At 45.9% G+C, this 20,133-nt stretch overlaps 1 protein-coding gene and 1 pseudogene across 22 annotated transcripts in view; one reads left to right on the top strand and one right to left on the bottom strand.

Annotated features, from left to right (window-relative positions):
• The first annotated feature begins 1,038 nt into the window (after positions 1-1,038).
• On the top strand, positions 1,039-5,034 carry LOC100449969 (uncharacterized; annotated as a pseudogene).
• Positions 5,035-5,143: 109 nt separating this feature from the next.
• NQO2 (N-ribosyldihydronicotinamide:quinone dehydrogenase 2) overlaps positions 5,144-20,133 on the bottom strand; it is a 30,833-nt gene continuing 15,843 nt past the window's right edge. For 12 of the 22 annotated variants that reach the window (XM_054556965.1, XM_063724714.1, XM_063724715.1 and 9 more), the window contains 6 exons: positions 17,992-18,083; positions 14,376-14,540; positions 11,892-12,022; positions 9,260-9,373; positions 7,916-8,017; positions 5,144-5,420 (listed from right to left, as the gene is read on the bottom strand). In XM_054556965.1, the coding sequence (XP_054412940.1) occupies positions 5,244-5,420; positions 7,916-8,017; positions 9,260-9,373; positions 11,892-12,022; positions 14,376-14,540; positions 17,992-17,998 (696 nt within the window). In that variant the 5' untranslated portion in view covers positions 17,999-18,083 and the 3' untranslated portion in view covers positions 5,144-5,243. 22 annotated transcript variants of the gene reach the window in all.

Here is a 20,133-nt window from a genome sequence, read left to right as displayed (position 1 = left end):
GCCTAAGAAAAAGGTCGCGGGGCCCAATCACACACACCTGGCTGCAGTCATTTCCAATTTTCTTTTTTGTTTTTAATGGCAATTCCTGCTGCCCTGCTGATACTGAATTTTTCATTTTAAGTTTTTCAGCAATAAGATCTTAAAAACCGGCCGGGCTCAGTGGCTCATGCCTGTAATTCCAGCACTTTGGGAAGCCAAGGCGGGCAGATCATCTGAGGTCGGGAGTTTGAGTTCAGCCTGACCAACATGGAGAAACCCTGTCTCTACTAAAAATACAAAATTAGCTGGGCATGGTGGTGCATGCCTGTAATTCCAGCTACTCGGGAGGCTGAGGCAGGAGAATCGCTTGAACCTGGGAGGTGGAAGTAGCGGTGAGCCGAGATCGCGCCATTGCACTCCAGCCTGGGCAACAAGAGTGAAATTCCGTCTCAAAAAAAAAAAATTCTTCAAAACCGGCAGAAAATGTATCAGGGTGCCCGGTACTACGGGAGATGAGATCTAGGCTAGAGCCCAGCCTTCGAGTTGCTAACAGTTTTGCTTGGGAACCAGAATTAATGTCTTCAGCGTACTCAGGCCAAGGTGATAGCACCGGCTCTCAGAGAGGTTGGATTTCAGCAACTTCCCATCCTCTCAACCCACACAGGAACAGGCCCCTCGGCAGTTAGAGAACGCACCTTCCCATGCTTCAGAGTTGCCGGAGGGAGGGTGGAGGACCTCCTGCCTCACAGTGATCTGAGGTCCAGAAACCCTAGGGACCCCAGCTTGAGGCTCTGAAGGGCTATGACACAGCCTCTTTGCCTGCCAGCCCCGCCCCGGATGCAGCCTGCTGAGCGAGGGTGGAGGAGGGGAGCTATGTGGCCAAAACACTGAGTCATTGAGGAGCACGAGGGAGCCGCCCTTTCCTGGCATGTCTCCTGAGGCTGTCTGTCCTTCCCCAGCCTCTGAAGCCTACAATCCCAATCAAGAGCCAGCCCGGTTTCCGCAAGCACAGGAGAAGAGAAACCAGTGAAGACTTCACCGCTGCATATCAGGCCAACGATGGCTGCTCGGTGACGGCGCTGCTCTGCTGCAGACACACGACTGCAACACTGAGAAACTGCCACCAAGAAAAACCCCAAACCCACTGATCCCACAAAGAGGGGAGAAAAAGGAAGGCTTCATGCTGAAGAAGGAGAAATACAAATGTGTATGTGCCAGTTTGCCTCTGGTCGTTACCGTGGAGGCATTCACATGCCTGTCCATTTGGCATTATTATGAGCGATCCCCAGACAAGAACTTAAGGTCAAGTTTTACAGAGATAACCAAGGACATCTTAAAGGAGACAGGCTTTGCAATCATTGGAAGAGGGAAGCTGTGGATCTTGCGTTCATGCATTTGGATGAAGATGACATTGGAAACTGCACGTTGCCGGTTGAGGTGGCCGAGTATCAACGGAATGGGAAATATGAGGCTTCAGGAAGGAACTGGGCGAACCACAGGAAGGCTGCGTCTCTACGGCAGAAGCGGCCACGCCGCAGCCCATCCAAATGCCGCGACACGAGTGAGTTGTCCTCATCAAACACATTTCATCCTGTGGATTTTGAGGATGGCCAGAGAAGACCTTCAAGGACAGTCAAGTTTGGACCAACTCGGAGGCTCATTCTCTTTGACAGACACCCAGCTGGTGAACCTGTGTCCTGGAGGAATGCAGGAGCAGCTGCTCATTGTATTCAAACCTTTGATGGACGGTGGTTTGAATGATAATGGTTGAGCAGACTCCAAGGCTGAGAGGACAGGCGGGCGGGCGGCTTCCTTCAGTGTCCCTGAGGCCACTGAAGTGCTCCGATTCCACAGAGGGGGACTTTGGGTGGTGCTGGGGGAGTTGAGGAAGAAAGGCCCCTGGGCACAGGCAGCAGTGCTGTCCTCAGTAGTGATGACAAGGAGGAGGAAGAGAAGGGAAAAGAGGAGGATTTGATGATAAAGATGATATTTAATCCCTTAAACTTGCTTTTAGGGAAGTTCCTCCATCTGCATGTGCCTGTGTGTCAGGGTGATTATTAGTAGGGTTACGTGAACACATGCACAGTGGTACAATGCCATCAGACTAAATTTTTTTAAAGTTTTAAATTTTCATTGTAACTGGCAATTAATGATTTTTAAATTATTTTTATTTATTTATTTGTTTTTTGAGACAGGTCTCAGTCCGTCACCCAAGGCTGGAGTGCAGTGGTGTGATCTCAGCTCACTGCAACCTCTGCCTCCCAGCTCGAGCGACTCTCTCACCTCAGCCTCCCAAGTACCTGGGACTGCAGGTGTGCGCCACCACACCTGGCTAATTTTTTTTTTTTTATAGGGTTGGGGTTTCGCCATGTTGCCCAGGCTGGCCTCAAACTCCTGAACTCAAGCAATCTGCCCATCTTAGCCTCCAAAAATGCTGGGATTACAGGTGAGAGCCATCATGCCTGGCTATTTTTAAAAAGAGTCTTGCTCTGTCATCCAGGCTGGAGTGCAGTGACACAGTCATGGCTCACTGCAGCCTTGAACTCCTGGACTCACGTGACCCTCTTACTTCAGCCTCCTGAATAGGTGGAATTACAGGTGCGTGCCACCATGCCTAGCTAATGTATATTTTTAAATTTTTTGTAGAGATGGGTCTCACTATGTTGCCCAAGCTGGTCTTGAACTCCTGGCCTCAAGCAATTATCCCATCTCAGCCTCCCAAATTGCTGGGATTACAGGCATGACCCACAGTGCCCAGCCATTAATTTTTCTTTTTTTTTTTTTGACAGAGTCTCGCTCTGTCACCCAGGCTGGAGTGCAGTGGCGCAATCTCAGCTCACTGCAAGCTCCGCTTCCCGGGTTCACGCCATTCTCCTGCCTCAGCCTCCCGGGTAGCTGGGACTACAGGCGCCCGCCACCAGACCCGGCTAAATATTTGTATTTTTAGTAGAGACAGGGTTTCACTGTGTTAGCCAGGGTGGTCTCAATCCGCCACCTCAGCCTCCCAGAGTGCTGGGATTACAGGCGTGAGCCACCGCACCCGGCCTCAGACAACATGACTTTATTACTGGAAACCAACTAAGAAAAAATTATGATTAGGAGGAGAAAACAGCAAATGGTCGGGTTCAAAAACCAATATTCAACAATCAATAGCTTTCACCAATCAAAAGAACTTTTAGAAGATATAACTGAAGACAAAATCCTATTTATAATAGCAAACAACAACAAAAGCAAGGAATGAACTTAGTCAATGTGCACTGCCTGTAGGAGATGACCTCGTGATCCGCCCGCCTTGGCCTCCCAAAGTGCTGGGATTACAGGAGTGAGCCACCGTGCCCAAAAAAATAAATTTTGTAATGTTTCACTTAACAAAAGAGATACATTCTGAGAAATGTATCATTAAGTGATTTCACAATTAGTTGATTTCGTTGTCACGCAAACATCATAGAATGCACTTACACAAACCTAGATGGTACAGCCTACTACACACCCAGGCTTTATGGTAGAGCCTATTGCCCTTGGCTATAAACCTGTAGAGATGTTACTGTACTGAATACTGTAGGCAACTGTAACACAGTGATAGGTATCTGTGTATCTAAACATGGAAAAGGTACAGTAAAATTACAGTATTAGTCCAGGTGCAGGCAGCTCATGCCTGTAATCTCAGCACTTGGGGAAGCTAAGGTGGGTGGACTGCTTGAGACCAGGAGTTCAAGACCAGCTTGGGCAACATAATCAGATTCTGTCTCTACCAAGAATTAAAATAATTAGCCAGGCGTGGTAGCATGTGCATGTAGTCCTAGTTACCAGGGATGCTGAGGCAGGAGGGTCACTTGAGCCCAGTGAGCTATGATCATGCCACTGCACCCAGCTGGGGCAACAGAGTGAGACCTCATCTATAAAAATAATAAAATAAATCTTAAATAAATTTTAATAAATAAAACATGGCATTATAATCTTAGGGGACCACCATCGTACATGCAGTCCATCACTGATTGAAACGTCATGCAACACATAACTATATATGTTAATTGGCTGTTCAATTAAAACTTCATAGTCCTAATGTAAATTTAAAAAACAAGACAAAGAAGAAAATTAAGAAACAGGCCCAAACATAGCAATAAAACAATAGCTATGAACAGATTCAACTTTTCTATGAAAAAATAGAAACTCTCATGTTGTCATAAAATAAAAAAACTAGCAAATCCAGCTCTATGCTCAGAGAATTACCAGAAAATAAAATTACATGAAGCTTGAATATAGGGAGATGGAAAGATATTAGACAAATATTAAAGAAAATCTGGGCCAGGTGTGGTGGCTCACACCTGTAATCCCAGCACTTTGGGAGGCCCAAGGTGGGAAGATTACTTCAGGCAAGGGGTTTGAGACCAGCCTGGGCAACATAGTGAAACTCTGTCTCTTTAAAAAAGAAAGAAAAGAAAGAAAGAAAAGAAAATCTCAGTGAATGATGGTCAGAATAGAATTCAACATAACAAGCTCATTATTAAAATATTTGATCTGGCTGTATACAATTCTGAAGACGCTCATTCATGTACTTCATTAAATATTTCTAGTTTGCTAAAAATAGAATTAGCCTTCAACCCAGCAATCCCATTACTGGGTATCTACCAAAAGGAAAACAAAAATCATTCTATGAAAAGATGCCTGCACCTGTATGTCCATCACAGCACTATTTACAGCAGCAAAGAAATGGCATCAACCCAGGTGCCCATCAACAGTGGACTGGATAAAGAAAGTGTGGTACACGGATGCCATGGAATACTATGCAGCCATAAAAAACATGAAATCCTGTCCTTTGCAGTAACGTGGATGCAGCTGGAGGTCATTATCCTAAGTGAATCAACACAGAAACAAAACCAGATTCCCCATGTTCTAACTTATAAGTGGGAACTAAACATTGGGTACACAGGTGTGAAAAGACGGGATCAATATACGCTGGGAATCCAAAAGTGGGAAGGAAGGGAGGAAAGGAAGTGTTGAAAAACTATCTATTGGGAACTATGCTCACTATCTGGGTGATGGGATCCATAGAAGCCCAAACCCCAGCGCCACACAATATTCCCCTGAAACAGTACTGCCCATGTGCTCCTTAAAGCTAAAATTAAAAACAAACAAAAAACAGAAAGAAAAAAGTATCCCCAGGTAGCTATGTTATAATTTTATTTCATGACAGCACCATCTTCTCTTTGCCCACACCTGGGTCTCCTAGTGTGCTGCTTATGTGATACCCACATGCCACACAGTTATTGCCTGAAGTACCAGTGGGCCGTGCAGGGGATGGGCTCTTCCTTCCAGATGGTCTGCAGCCTCTGGGACCACGCAGCCACCATCCCCTTTCTTTCTTCTTCGGATGCAATTTCAGGAGCAAAGCTGATCTGAGGGGCAAGGACTTTAAATCCACAGAAGTGTAACGTGCCATGCTAAAGCAACAGCGGAAGAAAAGAACTCATTAGAAACCACACCTGTTACATACCATTCGGTTAAATGACTTAAGGGGGGAAATGGTGTGAAACAAATCTTCAAAAAATCATGAAACAACCTTAATGTTACAGGCAACTGAAAGCTAAACTTCCCTATGGCTTTAGGACACAGCCTTGCATAAGAGCCGTGAAGAACTTGGGGCAGTTGCAATTTCCAAGCTCTATTTTTATAACTGCAGTTAACCTACAATCTTTGCAACTGATTCAGACACCAAACATTATAGTTCTGCTTGATTGGGCAAATTATGGTACATTCACACTATAGATTATTCCAGAATGAGGTTATTCTAGCTATAATGTATACCATGGAAGTTTGTTCAAGATATCTGTTAAATGAAAATAATAAACAAATTTTAAGCAGTATTTATGATATACCATTTATGTAAAACAGCAGTAAATGTAATAAACCTATAATAAAAATTATGTATGTGAGAAAACATATAGGCCCTAAGAAAATAAATCAAACCATTTAAAGTGATTCTTTCTGAGGTGGGGGGGATTAAAGGGACTTTCTCTTTTTATATTTCATATTGTCTCTTTTTTTTTTTGCCATAATATGTACTTCTGCAAACTGAAAAAAAAAGATTTTTTTAAAAGCAAGAAGAATTTGAACTTGGCTAATGACATAAGAGACCAGTTGGCCTGTGAAGAAGCAAGGTCAGGTTTGTAAATTATCATTTCCTTCAGTAGACTATCAGTAACTGGAATCACATACTTTTTCCTTTCAAAGAGGACCACTTTTTTTCTAAAAATATCACACTCAATCCTCTGCATTACTTCCTTTAAAACCCACACCCTCACCCAGGCCTGCCCTGTCAGGTGGGGAGTGAGGCCCACACACCACTATCCACATTTTTTTCCACAGGCAACATGATTTTATTTATTTGTTTGTTTGTTTGCTTGTTTTTGAGGTGGATTCTCATTCTGTTGCCCAGGCTGGAGTGCAGTGGTGCAATCCTGGCTCACTGCAACCTCCGTCTCAGGTTCAAGCGATTCTGCTGCCTCAGCCTCCCAAGTAGCTGGGACTACAGGTGCCCGCCACCACACTCGGCTAATTTTTGTGTTTTAGTAGAGATGGGGTTTCGCCATGTTGGCCAGGCTGGTCTCAAACTCCTGACCTCAGGTGATCCACTGCCTCGGCCTCCCAGAGTGCTGGGATTACAGGCGTGAGCCACCGCACCCGGCCTCAGACAACATGACTTTATTACTGGAAACCAACTAAGAAAAAATTACGATTAGGAGGAGAAAACAGCAAATGGTCGGGGTCAAAAACCAATATTCAGCAATCAATAGCTTTCACCAATCAAAAGAACTTTTAGAAGATATAATTGAAGACAAAATCCTATTTATAATAGCAAACAACAACAAAAGCAAGGAATGAACTTAGTCAATGTGCACTGCCTATAGGAGGAAAAATTGTTGTGTTTTGAAAGAATGTAATAGGATTAATTTCTCTGATATATGAAGAGTGCTGACAAATAGAAAATTAAAAAATACCAACAACCCAATAGGACATGGGCAAGGCACGTGCACCTAGAGAGAGTTCACAGAAAAGGGGTGACGCGTGCATTTTCCCAGCAAACTCCCTACCCCTCAAGAACGAGCTCTCCCCGTCTCGACAAACCTCCCTTAAACAACCTGGAGGAACAGTTGACCCCTAGGGTTTCTGGGTTCCCTGGAGCTCCTGACCTGGAGTCTGCTCCCCACTCCCTCCCTCTGCCACCCCTCACCAGGGGTTCCTTCGTGGGACACCCCAGCATGTTGGAGCTGCTCTACCCACCACCTTCCCTTTGGCAGGTGGCCACTACTCGGCCACATTTCAGGCCCAGGGACACTCACGCAGGCACCAAAAGGTCCCCTGGGGAAGCAGGCCTGGGAGGGGCCTGCATACTGGGAGGTGGGTGTGGGCTGGCTCCATAGGCCCCTTGCCCGTGTGGGGGTTGGCATGGCCAGCAGAGACCAGCATGCAGCCATCAGAATGCAGGGCCTGGGGTGCCACTTGCCAGGGTCCAAGGGCAGTGCTGCCCTCACCAAGCACTGCCAAAGCCATATGGATGGCCTCCACCCGCACGTATCACAACACACGCAGGGCCACCTTGGGGCCACTCTGCTGACCAGGCTAAGCACGTTTGGCTTAGCTTCCGCCCAAACCATATCAAAAGCCATAATTAGGGCATGTTTTCTCTATTGGTTAAGCTTTTCAAATCTGTCAAGTAAAGCATTTAAAAGGGGCAAAATGTTATAATTTTCTTGTATCCAGGGGAGTCAAAATGGTGTGGGGCATCACGCTTCCATCCCATCTCATCTCACTCTTCGGGGAGCTGAGGGCATGTATGTGTGTGCGTGTGTGTGTGTGTATGCATGTGTGCATGTGTGTGTCTGTGTCTGTGTGTGCGTGTGCCAACAAGCAAGGGAGCCACTCGCAGCTGGTCTACCTGCAGTGGCCACAGGAAGTATCGAAAATCTCCATTGACTCCTGTTTTCGTGTACATCTCGGCCGTGCCTCCCGTGGTTATGGAAAGGAGCGCTAGTTTACCCTGCAAGGGAGAAAGCAGATGCATTTGTGTGGACTCCAGAAGAGGACGGAAATGTTGCCAAGCCTCCAGCACACGGGCTCAGCACAGCCAGCAGGGAACATGCGTGTGGACACCCTCCAGGGATGGACAAATGCAACACTCCCATCCATAGGTGACAATGACATCCCAAGAGGAGGAGGAGACAATTCAAGTGAATGGACCAAGCAGACACAGAAGCTCTAACATGCCCAGGTTGCTGGTGGAAACCTGGTTTCCATGACACCATGTGTGATGGATACGGCTGAGGCACTGACCATAGGACAAGGTTCCCAGCACACAAGGCCGCTCAGTAAGTGGTAGCACCATTCATGGTCCAAGACACATCTTGGTTACTCAGTATGTTTCCCTTATGTGCATTTATTTTCTGAAGTTTTAGAATTTAAAAATCATTCCTTTTTTTTTTTCTTTTTTTTTTTGAGACAGAGTCTCGCTTTGTCACCCAGGCTGGAATGCAATGGTGCAATTTTGGCTCACTGCAACCTCCACCTCCCAGGTTCAAGCCAGTCTCCTGCCTCGGCCTCCCAAGTAGCTGGGACTACAGGCGCCTACCACCATGCCCGGCTAATTTTTGTATTTTTAGTAGAGACGGGGTTTCACCATGTTGGCCAGGCTGGTCTTGAACTCCTGGCCTCAAGTGATCCACCCTCCTCGGCCTCCCAAATTGCTGGGATTACAGGCGTGAGCCACTGCACCCGGCTTTAAAAATCATTGTTTTAGTAAGAATTCATAGCTACCACGTGTTGCACATCTACCAGATTCCGTGCCCTCCTCATCCTGCCACGTGGGTGTCGCATGATCTTGTCTCACAGTAGGCACATGATGCTCAAGGGGGTGAACTTGTGCCAGGCCAGGGCTGGGCTCTGCACCAGGGAGATACTCTCTCTGGAGCCAGGACTGGCCGCCGGGTTGCCCACATAAGGTTGCCCAGGTCCCCTGTCACCTGACACCTGGCCCACTCCCTTGTTTGCCATGCGTGTAGTATGCTGTGGATGTGTTTGCAGCCCCACTAGACAAAAAGCTCCATGATTTCAGAAACGATGCTGTGTCTACCCGTGTGCAGCACATGGTGCTTTGTACATAGTGGGTGCTCAATCAATATTTGCTAAGAAAAGGAAGCAAACTAGAAATATAACTTGATAGAAGACGCATCCTCTGTCCCCTCGCTCCAACTATCCATAGTGATCCTTATCCAAGAGCACATACCTGGAGCAAACCGGAATCGTAGAATCCTGGGATGTCAAAGGCAAAGCCCTGGCACAGCACCCTATCCATCCAGCCCTTCAGGATGGCCGGCACGCTGAACCAGTACAGCGGGAACTGTGGGCAGCAACACCAAAGAGAAACTGAGGCTGCGGCTCACCTCAGGTTTCCTAGTTTAGTTTATCTGGTGATTCGGAATGAAGCCCACAGCCCTCGTCTTCCCTGGCAGCTGGGCAGGTGAGGGTAACCCTTATGGTCAGCTCTGAAAGGTGCAGTGTGGGTGTCAGACAGGAACGGAGTTGACAATGGTCCTTGTTGCTGTTACAGGTAGCTCTGCATCCCCCAGTGATGACAGCCCCTGATGCTGGCCCTGGGCAGGCAGGGAGGGGACGAGGAGCTGTGCATGACACTGGCTTTGGAGCAGCAGTCTGTGACGAAGCCAGTCAAAAGGAAGAGTATGGAAAAGCATGCCCCTTCGCCTACCTGGGGTGTGTTGTTAGCATCTGGAAGTCAGACTGAGTTAGGTGCTGAGCATCTATGGATTTAGACACCAACTAAAGTCATGTTTGTATTCCTTAGACCAGCACTAAGATCTCCCTATCCCATAGATGCCCTAACATTACATCCAGTGTTACCGTCTGGGAAGGGAAATAAACATAGGCAATCATCTGTTACCAAAGGTGGAAGCCAATGTCTCGTGTGCGTTCAATATAAAACAAACTCAGGACTTGGCATTGAAACCCAAGCTCCACAACCTGCTGCTGTGTGACTTTGGCAAGTTACTTGACCTCCCTGTGCCTCCTTTTTCCTGATTCATCAAATAGGGCTACGAATAGTTCACAGCTCACAGCATCCTGGTGAGGATTCGAAGACACACCACAGTGCCCAAAACAGAATCAATGCTCAGTGAGTGGTGGGCTCTGATATTAGTAGTGCAGTAGTGATGAATGAAATTTTTATTAATGTTGAATAAAAAAATAACTTATAATGCAGACCCTCTGGACAAACTATCAGAAAAAAAGGGAAAGCAGGGAAATGGAGTGAAATGAAGTGAAACAAAAGAAAGGCCATTATAGAAAGTCCAGGTCTTAGCCTACCCAGCCACCGGCTTATGGGAGTAGAGCGGGTGCGAGGAGGAAAGCGGGCTCCACGTGGCCGGCCGACCCGAGGGGGACAGCAGAAGCAGAGAGCTCAGCGTGGTTCTGCTGGGACCACGCACCCCAGGATACAGGCACGTCATACTGGCATGGTATTAAGGCAGAGATGGTAAACCACGTGGTCACCTAGGCCTGAGGACTATGAGTCCACCCACCTGTAATTAGGACAAAGGACATCCTGCACTTCGGTCAGATTAGCAGCTCAAGGTCACTGAGTAAAGAAAGTGCTGGTGTCAGGAAGGGGTGTGCAGAGGCAAGCCTGGGCAAGGATGAGGCAGCCCTCTTCCCGCACATGCAGGTTGCTTTTATGAAGGCTTGGGAACCTCATCATTCTGGAAAGGTGGTTTTGTCTGGAAAGTGGTCACATGCCCCTCATCCCCTGCCTTGCCCTCACATGGTAGGCTCATGCGAACAGTGCTCTCGTCCTACCCACTCCGCATCCTCAAGCAGGGTTGGAAAACAGAAATGATCTGAACCAATCAGATCCCTTGCTTGGAAATTCCAGATCAATCATCCCTTGCTTGGAAATTCTGGATCTAGGGGATCCAGACCCTGGCAAGCAGTGAGAGAGAACAGAGCCAAGAGGCAGAAAGGAGCAGATGGGAATCTGAGGACGAGAGCAGCTACAGCTCTGTCCTTGGGATCCAGGAGGCCCAAGTGACCAGAGCCCTTATAATAGATTCCCCTTTCCTTCTAGTTGGACAGGAATTTCTGTCACCCAACAATTCCCTCAAAGCTCATGTGCGTACTCTGCTGCCAGGTTTACACAGTCACAGCCATGCCTGCACATCTTCCTTGCAGTAGCGGGAAGTGGCCTGATGAGTCAGCACTCTTGGAGGCCATTTTGCAGGCCAGTTCACTCTGCAGTGGCATCACCTCCTTGTGAACAAATACAGGAAGGTGGCTGGGCTGGGGGTGAAGCAACAACTGAGAGGGTAGAAACCAGAGATTTTCCTCTTAATGATCAGGATATTTAAGGCAGGATATTTAAGGAGATGCCTTTGGCCTGATTTACCCTGATAAACATTTGTGCAGAGAAATGTGGTTCTCAAGCAGCCCCAGAATGTCCCAGGGCAGGAACGGGAAGAGAAGGGAAGCAACAAGACTGGCAGGTTTCGGATGATTCTTGGACCACTGGGCTAATGGAAAGATCCTTCATTCCTATTTACACGGCAGTTGGGATTTGGAGTGAGTGATATTGGCTACGTGGATATCTTTACCCAATTAGGTAAAGTGTTTAAAGTAGTGTTACATCTACGTACAGTGTTTAAAGTAGTGTTGTAACTAGGTGAAGTGTTGTAACTAGGTGTAGTGTTGTAACTAGGTGTTGTAACCAGGTTACAATATTTGCTCAGTAAGTGTGCAACTGTGCTAAAAACATTGATGCCACTTCCAGAAGCAGCACAAAACTCAATATTCAGAAAGAGTTTGTACATAAGATGAATCTGATTCAATATATTAATTAGAGAAAAACAAACCTGAAATATCACTAGGTCAGCCTCCTGAACCTTTTTCTGCTCATCAGTGATGTCGCTAGCCAGAGACCTTTGCTTGTAGGCTTCGTGGGTTTCCACTCCATAATGGAAAACCTCAGGATTAGAAAGAGCACCTGTGGGGGAAGAGGCCAAACATTGTCACTCCTAGGTGGGCATCCACAGCCCATTCCAACCATCCCAGTAGCACTGTGTATACTGGACTTCTCAGAGCAAGTCAAAGACATTTGCTGCAACCTGACCAGAAGCTGCACCCTGGGTCCGAGCTAGGGAAAGAGAAGCAGTCTGGGAGGGCCGCTGATTGAGCACTTCCTACCTAGCAGGTGCTGTGTTCTACACACATCACCTTTCTTCATAACAACTGGTGAGACTGGTGTATTTCCCAATTTACCAGAGAGCAAACTGACACCCAAGAGAGGCTGGATGTCTTGTTCAATGCCAAACAGGTCTAAAAAAATAAACTTTACACTTTAATTTCATGCTCACCTCCACATTTTTGAGTATCTGTGTCTTGATTTACATATTTTATATTGCTTATCTTTAGCTCTTAACAGGTCACCATAGTGATTATTGTTTTTGATGGATTTGTCTGTTAGACTTAATACTAGTAATGAGTGGATTGTACACAATTACAGTATTAGAGTGTTCTGTGTACTTACTTTTACCAGTGGGTTTTAAATCTTCAAATGTTTTCTTTTTGCACATTAGTGTTTTTCTTTCTTATTGAATTCCATTTAGCATTTCTTGTAAGGTGGGTCTGGTGGTGGTGCATTCTCTCAGCTTTTCTGTTTGGGAAAGACTCTCTCTCTTTCAGAGGTGAAGGCTAGATTTGCTGGGTACAGTATTCTTGATTGACAGTTTTGTTCTTTCAGCACTTTGAAAATGTCCCACTCCCTCCTGGCCTATATGTTTTCTGTTGAGAAGTCTGTTGCCAGATGAACTGGAGCTCTGTTACACGTTATTTGCTTTTAGGATCCTCTTTTTGTTCTTGACCTTTGAGAGTTTAATAATTATATGCCTTGGGGTAGTCCTATTTGAGTCAAATCTGTTTATTCTATGACCTTCCTCTACCAGGATATTTATCTCTTTCTCAAGTTTTGGAAAATTTTCTGTTATTATTTCTTTGAATAAGCTTGCTATGCCTTGCTCTTGCTCAGCTTCCTCTTAAGCACCAATCATTCTTAGATTTGGTCTTTTGAGGTAATTTTCTATATTTTGTAAGAAATCTCCATACCTTTTTCTTTTTTCTCCTCTGTGTATTTTCAAATCGCCTGTCTTTGAGTTCACTGATTTTTTCTTCTGCTTCATCCATTCTGCTGTTGAGAGCCTCTAATGAATTTTTCAGCAAATGTATTTCTAGTTCCAAGATTTCTGTTTGATTTTTTAAAAATTATTTCAATCTCTTTGTAAAATTTAACTGATAAATTTCTGAATTGCTTTTCTGTGTCATCTTGAGGATTACTGCATTTCCTTAAAAGTGCTATTCTGAATTCTTGGTCAGAGAGTCCAAACAGTGCTGTCTCGTTCGGTTCAGTCACTGGTTCCCTGCTTTGTCTGTGTGGAGGGGTCATGGTTCCCTGTTTACTATTGTTTCTTATGGATGACATCTATTTATTTCAGTCTTCTATGTCTGACTTGTTTTCATTTTTATTACACATATTTGCTTAGAAAGTCTTTGCAACTTTCTTATTAAATTTCTTTTTTTCCCTCTACTAAGTCACCACCTCCTTTTTGGCACTAGATGGTGGTTTATGCCCAGGTTTGCCTCAGCTCTAGTAACCTACTGTTCAGAATGTGCCAGTCCTGAATATGAGAGGTTCCAAAGAGGATAGCATGGTAGTGTGGGAACGCTGGCTAGCAGCTCATGCCCAGGAAACCTGCTGAATGTACCTCCTACAGTGTGGTGCTACTGAACAGCCACTCTGGTTTGGCATCTCCTTTGGCTAAGTTACAGATCAGAGTTTCCAGGGCTGGGGACAATACTCCCATCTCCCTCCTTTGTCTCTGGCTGTTGTCAGGGATATTTCTCCCTTTAGGCACTCCTGATGCTTCCTGTGGGTTGAGGCAGGAACAGGTCTCCTTCCTGCCTGTTTCTGGGAACCCCAGAAAATTGAGAAGCTGATTGTCCACCTTGATCTCTTTTCCAGTGTAGAACCTCTGACTTGGGAGGAAATTTCCCACACAGTTGGTGCTGGGTAGTTTGTGAGGAGGGGTGTCATGGATATGATAGTCCAATCTCTTACCGTCTGCTTGGAGTTATTTCACTTATGTGTGGTCTTGGGAACTATTTCAACTTCATATTTGACTTCTGGGATATTGCTGGTGATAATCCCAGTGCTATCTATTTGTTTTTGGAAAGTGAAGCTAGCTTGCTTCTATAATGCCATTTTGCAGCTGGAAGTCAACATTTTTTAAAGTAAAAAACATAAAGATGGTTTTTACAAATAGAGCATTTATCCCATGACTCACCAGTGATATCTTTCTTTGTGGCCCTCGGCTCAAAGTTCATGGCATACAAATCAGACACTGTGACGGTGCAGCCCTGCCTGCTCAGTTCATCTACAGCCACATTCTTCAAGGATCCGTTGAAAGACCTGGGTTCCTGGTGTGCATAGACAATGAGTACTTTCTTACCTAAATCAGGATAAGAAACAGTTCCTCTTGAAGAACAACCTCTGTTAAATTCAATGAAGACTAAGATGAAAATTGAATGTTCAGGTGCATCATAGTAATTGAAGCTAAGAAATATCAAATTTTCTTTTTTCTCTCTCTCTCTCTCTCTCTTTTTTTTTAGACAGTCTCGCTCTGTCACCCAGGCTGGAATGCAGTGGCATGATCTCAGCTCACTGCAACCTCTGCCTCCCAGGTTCAAGTGATTCTCATACCTCAGTCTCCTGACTAGCTGGGACTACAGGTGTGTTTGGTGGGAAGTCAGGGACCCCGAACGGAGCAACCGGCTGAGGCCATGGCAGAAGAATATAAATTGTGAAGATTTCGTGGACATTTATTAGTTCCCCAAATTAATACTTTTGTAATTTCTTACGCCTGTCTTTACTGCAATCTCTGAACGTAAATTGTGAAGATTTCATGGACACTTATCACTTCCCCAATCAATAGCCATGTGATTTCCTATGCTTGTCTTTACTTTAATCACTTAATCCCATCATCTTCGTAAGCTGAGGAGGATGTATGTTGCCTCAGGACCCTGTGATGATTGTGTTAACTGCACAAATTGTTTGTAGAGCTTGTGTGTTTGAACAATATGAAATCTGGGCACCTTGAAAAAAGAACAGGATAACAGCAATGTTCAGGGAACAAGAGAGATAACCTTAAACTCTCACTGCCGGTGAGCCAGGCGGAACAGAGCCATGTTTCTCTTCTTTCAAAAGCAAATGGGAGAAATATCGCTGAATTCTTTTTCACAGCAAGGAACATCCCTGAGAAAGAGAATGCGTCCCTGAGGGCAGGCCTCTGAAATGGCCGCTTCGGGGGGCGGCTGTCTTTTATGGTCAAAGCTGTAGGGATGAAATAAGCCCCAGTCTCCCGTAGCACTCCCAGGCTTATTAGGACAAGGAAATTCCTGCCTAATAAATTTTGGTCAGACCGGTTGTCTGCTCTCAAACCCTGGCTCCTGATAAGATGTTCTCAATGACAATGCGTGCCCAAAACTTCATCAGCAATTTTCATTTCACCCCGGTCCTATGGTCCTGTGGTCTCGCCCTGCCTCCGTTTGCCTTGTGATATCTTATTACCTTGTGAAGCACACAATCTCTGTGACCCACACCCTATTCATGCACTCCTTCCCTTTTGAAAATCACTAATAAAAACTTGCCGGTTTTACGGGCTCGGCGGGCATCACGGAACCTGCCGACATGTGATGTCTCCCCTGGACACCCAGCTTTAAACTTTCTCTCTTTTGTACTCTGTCCCTTTATTTCTCAGACCGGCTGACACTTAGGAAATATAGAAAAGAACCTACGTGAAATATTGGGGGTGAATTTCGCCCAATATCTGGCTGAATTTCCCCAGATAGATGTGTGCCACTACGCCCAGCTAATTTTTTGTATTTTTAGTACAGATGAGATTTTGCCATGTTGGCCAGGCTGGTCTTGAACTCCTGGCCTCAAGTGATCCACCCGCCTTGGCCTCCCAAAGTGCTGGGATTATAGGCATGAGCCACCGCACTTGGCCAGAAACACCAAACTTTCTTTTCTTTTCTTTTTTTTTTTTTTGAAACAGAGTTTCGCTCTTGTTGCCCAGGCTGGAGCAACGATCTCAGCTCACTGCAACCTCTGCCTCCCAGGTTCAAGCAATTCTCCTACCTCAGCCTCCTGAGTAGCTGGGATTACAGGCATGCGCCACCACGCCCGGATAATTTTTTGTATTTTTAGTTAAGGCAGGGTTTCTCCATGTTGGTCAAGCTGGTCTCGAACTCCCGATCTCAGGTGATCTGCCCACCTTGGCCTCCCAGAGTGCTGGGATTACTGGTATGAGCCACAGCACCTGGCCCCAGAAATACCAAACTTTCTAATAGGTGGCAGTTTTAAAGTAATGGGCATTTTAAAAATCCAGTTATTCATAGCTCAACATCACAATGCAATGGGTCAAATTATATCTCCTCAAAAATACCACCACTAAATCTTTTAAAAGACCAACCTGATTTGGTTATCCTCTATAAGAAGGTTTAGACCAGCTCCCTAACACCAAAATAAAGAACTGCTGGAATTAATCTTCCATGCTAACCCTACATTTGCAGATATCAGCTATAGGCACCTTTCAGTGTGGCACAGTTCTGCTTCCATCTCCCCCAGTCCATCAAAATCTGACACTTAAACAAAACATGAGGAATCAGACCCGCTGGTCTCATGGGAAGGCAGGGCCACATGGAGCCCATCTTTCAGTGGTGATGCTGATAACAAAGAGGACTCTAGGAAGAGTCAGGCCCTCCTGGCACTGGCAGTATCGTTCACACCAGGGACTTCTGGAGCAGTATTTTCCTCATTGGAAAGAGTCTCCAGGCTTATATACTGACTTCCTCGGGGAGTCAGCCTGGTGATTTGCTTAATTAAATTTACCCTGGTCACCTCTAAGATGTTAAACTCTTTATTTAAATTTTTCATAATGACACTTTAAGGAGAAAATACACATATCAGTTGGAAGCAACGGGTTTCAGGGCATTGAGCTGACTACAAAGGTTGAATTCCATAAGTTAGATTCTTGGTTAACATTTTAATTTTACTTTCTCAGACTCTTATTTCAATAAAGGAACTATACTTAGGGGCTTAACAGGAGAATAGATGCAAATGAAATACCTACACCAATGGTTCTCAACTGGGGCAGTGTTGTGCCTGCTAGGGGACATTTCTCAATGCCTGGAGACATTTTGGTTTGTCACAGCTAGTGGGGGAGGGGTGCTACTGGCATCTGGTGGGCAGAGGCCAGGGATGGTGCTAAACATAGTGCACAGGATAACCCCCCAAAACATAGGATTATCTGGCCCAAAATGTCAGTAGTGCCAAGGTTGAAAATCCGAATCTACACTATAATGTATAGAATAAGGTGAATCTGTGTGTTCTAACATGAAAGGCTCTCCATGTTATATCGTTAGGTGAAATAAAAAAGTTGCAAGATTGCATTTTCATGTATATGTGCATGATAAGCAGTTGCAAAAGCAAAGATAGAATCGTACTGAATTTTTACCCAAGATGCCTCCTGGGGTTCATTCACCTGAGCCCCTGCTATGGCCCAGGGATAATTTCAGGGCCTGGAGGCACAGCAAAGACAGGGTAGGCAGGGCCCCACTTTTGAGGAACTTAAATTCTGGAGGAAGTCGAAAGGAACAATGAAACAAGTGAAAAAATAGAAAACGAGATAATTCCAGATAGTTTATACACTTCCACGTGGCTTGGATTTTTTACGACAATGTATCCAATTTCTGATTAAGAGTCTAACTCCTACCTGGAAGATCAGTGTGGGAGGGTCACTTGAGCTCAGGAGTTTGAGACCAGCCTGGGCAATACAACAAAATCCCATCTCAAAAAAAAAAAACAAAAAAAAGTCTTACTCCACAATAGTGAATCATTACCTGCCATAGCGTAAGAAGGTGGATTCCTTCTCTCTGATTTGATGGGTGGCTGGGGCTTTCATGCGCAGTCTCTCTTCAGCGAGTCCAGCAATCTGGAAGACAAAACGAACCCAGGGGAGGTGGGGAGAGGCATGGGTGAGGTCGAATGTACCACATCTAGGCGTCACTGCTGCTTCCTGACAGACACGCAAACACATCAGAGAAAGACCTCTCAAGAGAGGCCAGGAATCTTCTGGAGATTTAGGCCTCAGAGGACAAGCCACGCAGGATGTCAAAACCCATACTTTTTTCCTTTTTGGAGAGGACTCGCCACGCAGGATGTCAAAACCCATACTTTTTTCCTTTTTTGAGAGGACTCAGAACCTTCCATCCAGACAGTCATACAGCAAAGGACCCAGGAAATAAGCCACGGTAGGAAGCAGGAGTTGAGCCTCCTTGGCCTTCCTGCCTTCCCCAGTTTTCCCCGTAGATCGAGCAGAAGGCTGGGGGATCAGTGAACCGCCACACCACCAATGGGTGCGCGCACTCCTCGGCTGGTGCCAGACACTGGTGGGCCACCACTGGCAGTTGTCGGCCCTTCCCCTCACTTGAAAATAATGGGAGTTGGCTTAGACCCAGGCTCTAACCAGAAGTCTCAGAGATTCTCCAGGGATGCAGCGGAGCGGAGGAGACCCCCCACATCGGACAGACTTGGTGCAATTTCCAGCTCTGCCCATTGTAGCTGTGGGCCCTGCAGCACATCCCTCCACCCCTCTGTGCCTCAACCTCCTCATCAACAAAGTCACAGCATGGCCCAGAAGAGTGAGAGAGAGACAGTTGCTATGTGCAGTGGCTGGCACACAATGGGGCTCCGGAAAAACGTGAGTTCTCCCCAGGGGAGCCTTTGGCCTCACCTCCTCCTGGCCATCTCTGAAATTCTGGCTTCCTTCTGGGAGAGACAAGGAGACTCCAACAAACCCACTCTCCCTACCATAAAAAAACAGCTCAGATAAAACTTAACAACAACAAAGCAAACAACTCAATGCAAAAATGGGCAGAAGGCTTGTATAGGCTTTTCTCCAAAGATGTATGAATGGTCAGTAAGCCATGAAAAGATGCTTAGCATCACTAATCATTAGGGAAATGCAAATCAAAACCACAATGAGATCCCATATCACACCCATTAGAATGGCTACTACTACCAAAAAACAAAATAACACACGTAGGTGAGGATGAGGAGAAGTCGGAACCCTGTGTACCACTGGGGAAAGGTCGAGTGCTGCCGCTGCTGTAGAGGTGCTGTGCCCCCAAAATATACAATTAGAAAAATGAGAATTAACACATGACTCAGCAATTCCGTTTGTTACTCTGAACCCAAAAAACTGAAAGCAGCGTCTTGAAAACCACTTGCCCACCCACGTTCAAAGCAGCATTTTCCACAACAGCTAAAACATGGAAGCAACCCAAGTGTCTATCAGTACATGAAGAAAACAGCCAGAAAATTCTACTCTTAAAAGTGGCTAAAATGGGGTCAGGCACCGTGGCTCACACCTGTAATCCCAGCACTTTGGGAGGCCGAGGCAGGTGGATCACCTGAGGTCAGGAGTTCGAGACCAGCCTGGCCAACATGGCCAAACTCCATCTCTACTAAAAATACAAAAATTAGCCGGGCGTGGTGGTGCATGCCTGTAATCCCAGCTACTCGGGAGGCTGAGACAGAGCGAGACTCTGTCCAAAAAAACAAAAAACAAACAAACAAAAAAAGTGGTTAAAATGGTCAATTTTATGTGAGATGTTCTGTACCACAGTAGGAAAAAAATGGGATAAAAAAACAATGCAGAGAGTGTGACTAGGGCTTAGTGTGAAGACACGCATCGCGCATGTTGTGTCCAAACGACAATGTGAACCTATCACTGTGTCTTTACAGCAAAACAAAAAGCACAGAGACACACAAAAGTGGTGCTTATCCCCACTAGGACTGCATCTTGAGCAGGGCCTGAATGAGCATCTTCCAGGGCTCACTCCTTATCTCCAGCTGTCCAGGAGCACAGGCACAGGGCTGGGGTCTGCAGAATACTGCAAGAAGGGAGGTGAGTGCTGAGGAGTGGGCTCCACCTAGGCCAGGCGCCCTGTGGATGGAAAGGAAAAGAGGCTACATCACTG

The sequence above is a fragment of the Pongo abelii genome, chromosome 5 (assembly GCF_028885655.2).
Source record: "Pongo abelii isolate AG06213 chromosome 5, NHGRI_mPonAbe1-v2.0_pri, whole genome shotgun sequence".
NCBI classification, from domain to species: Eukaryota; Metazoa; Chordata; class Mammalia; order Primates; family Hominidae; genus Pongo; species Pongo abelii.
The sequence above is the reverse complement of the archived record's forward strand: the minus strand, read 5'-3'. Positions and strand labels throughout refer to the sequence as shown.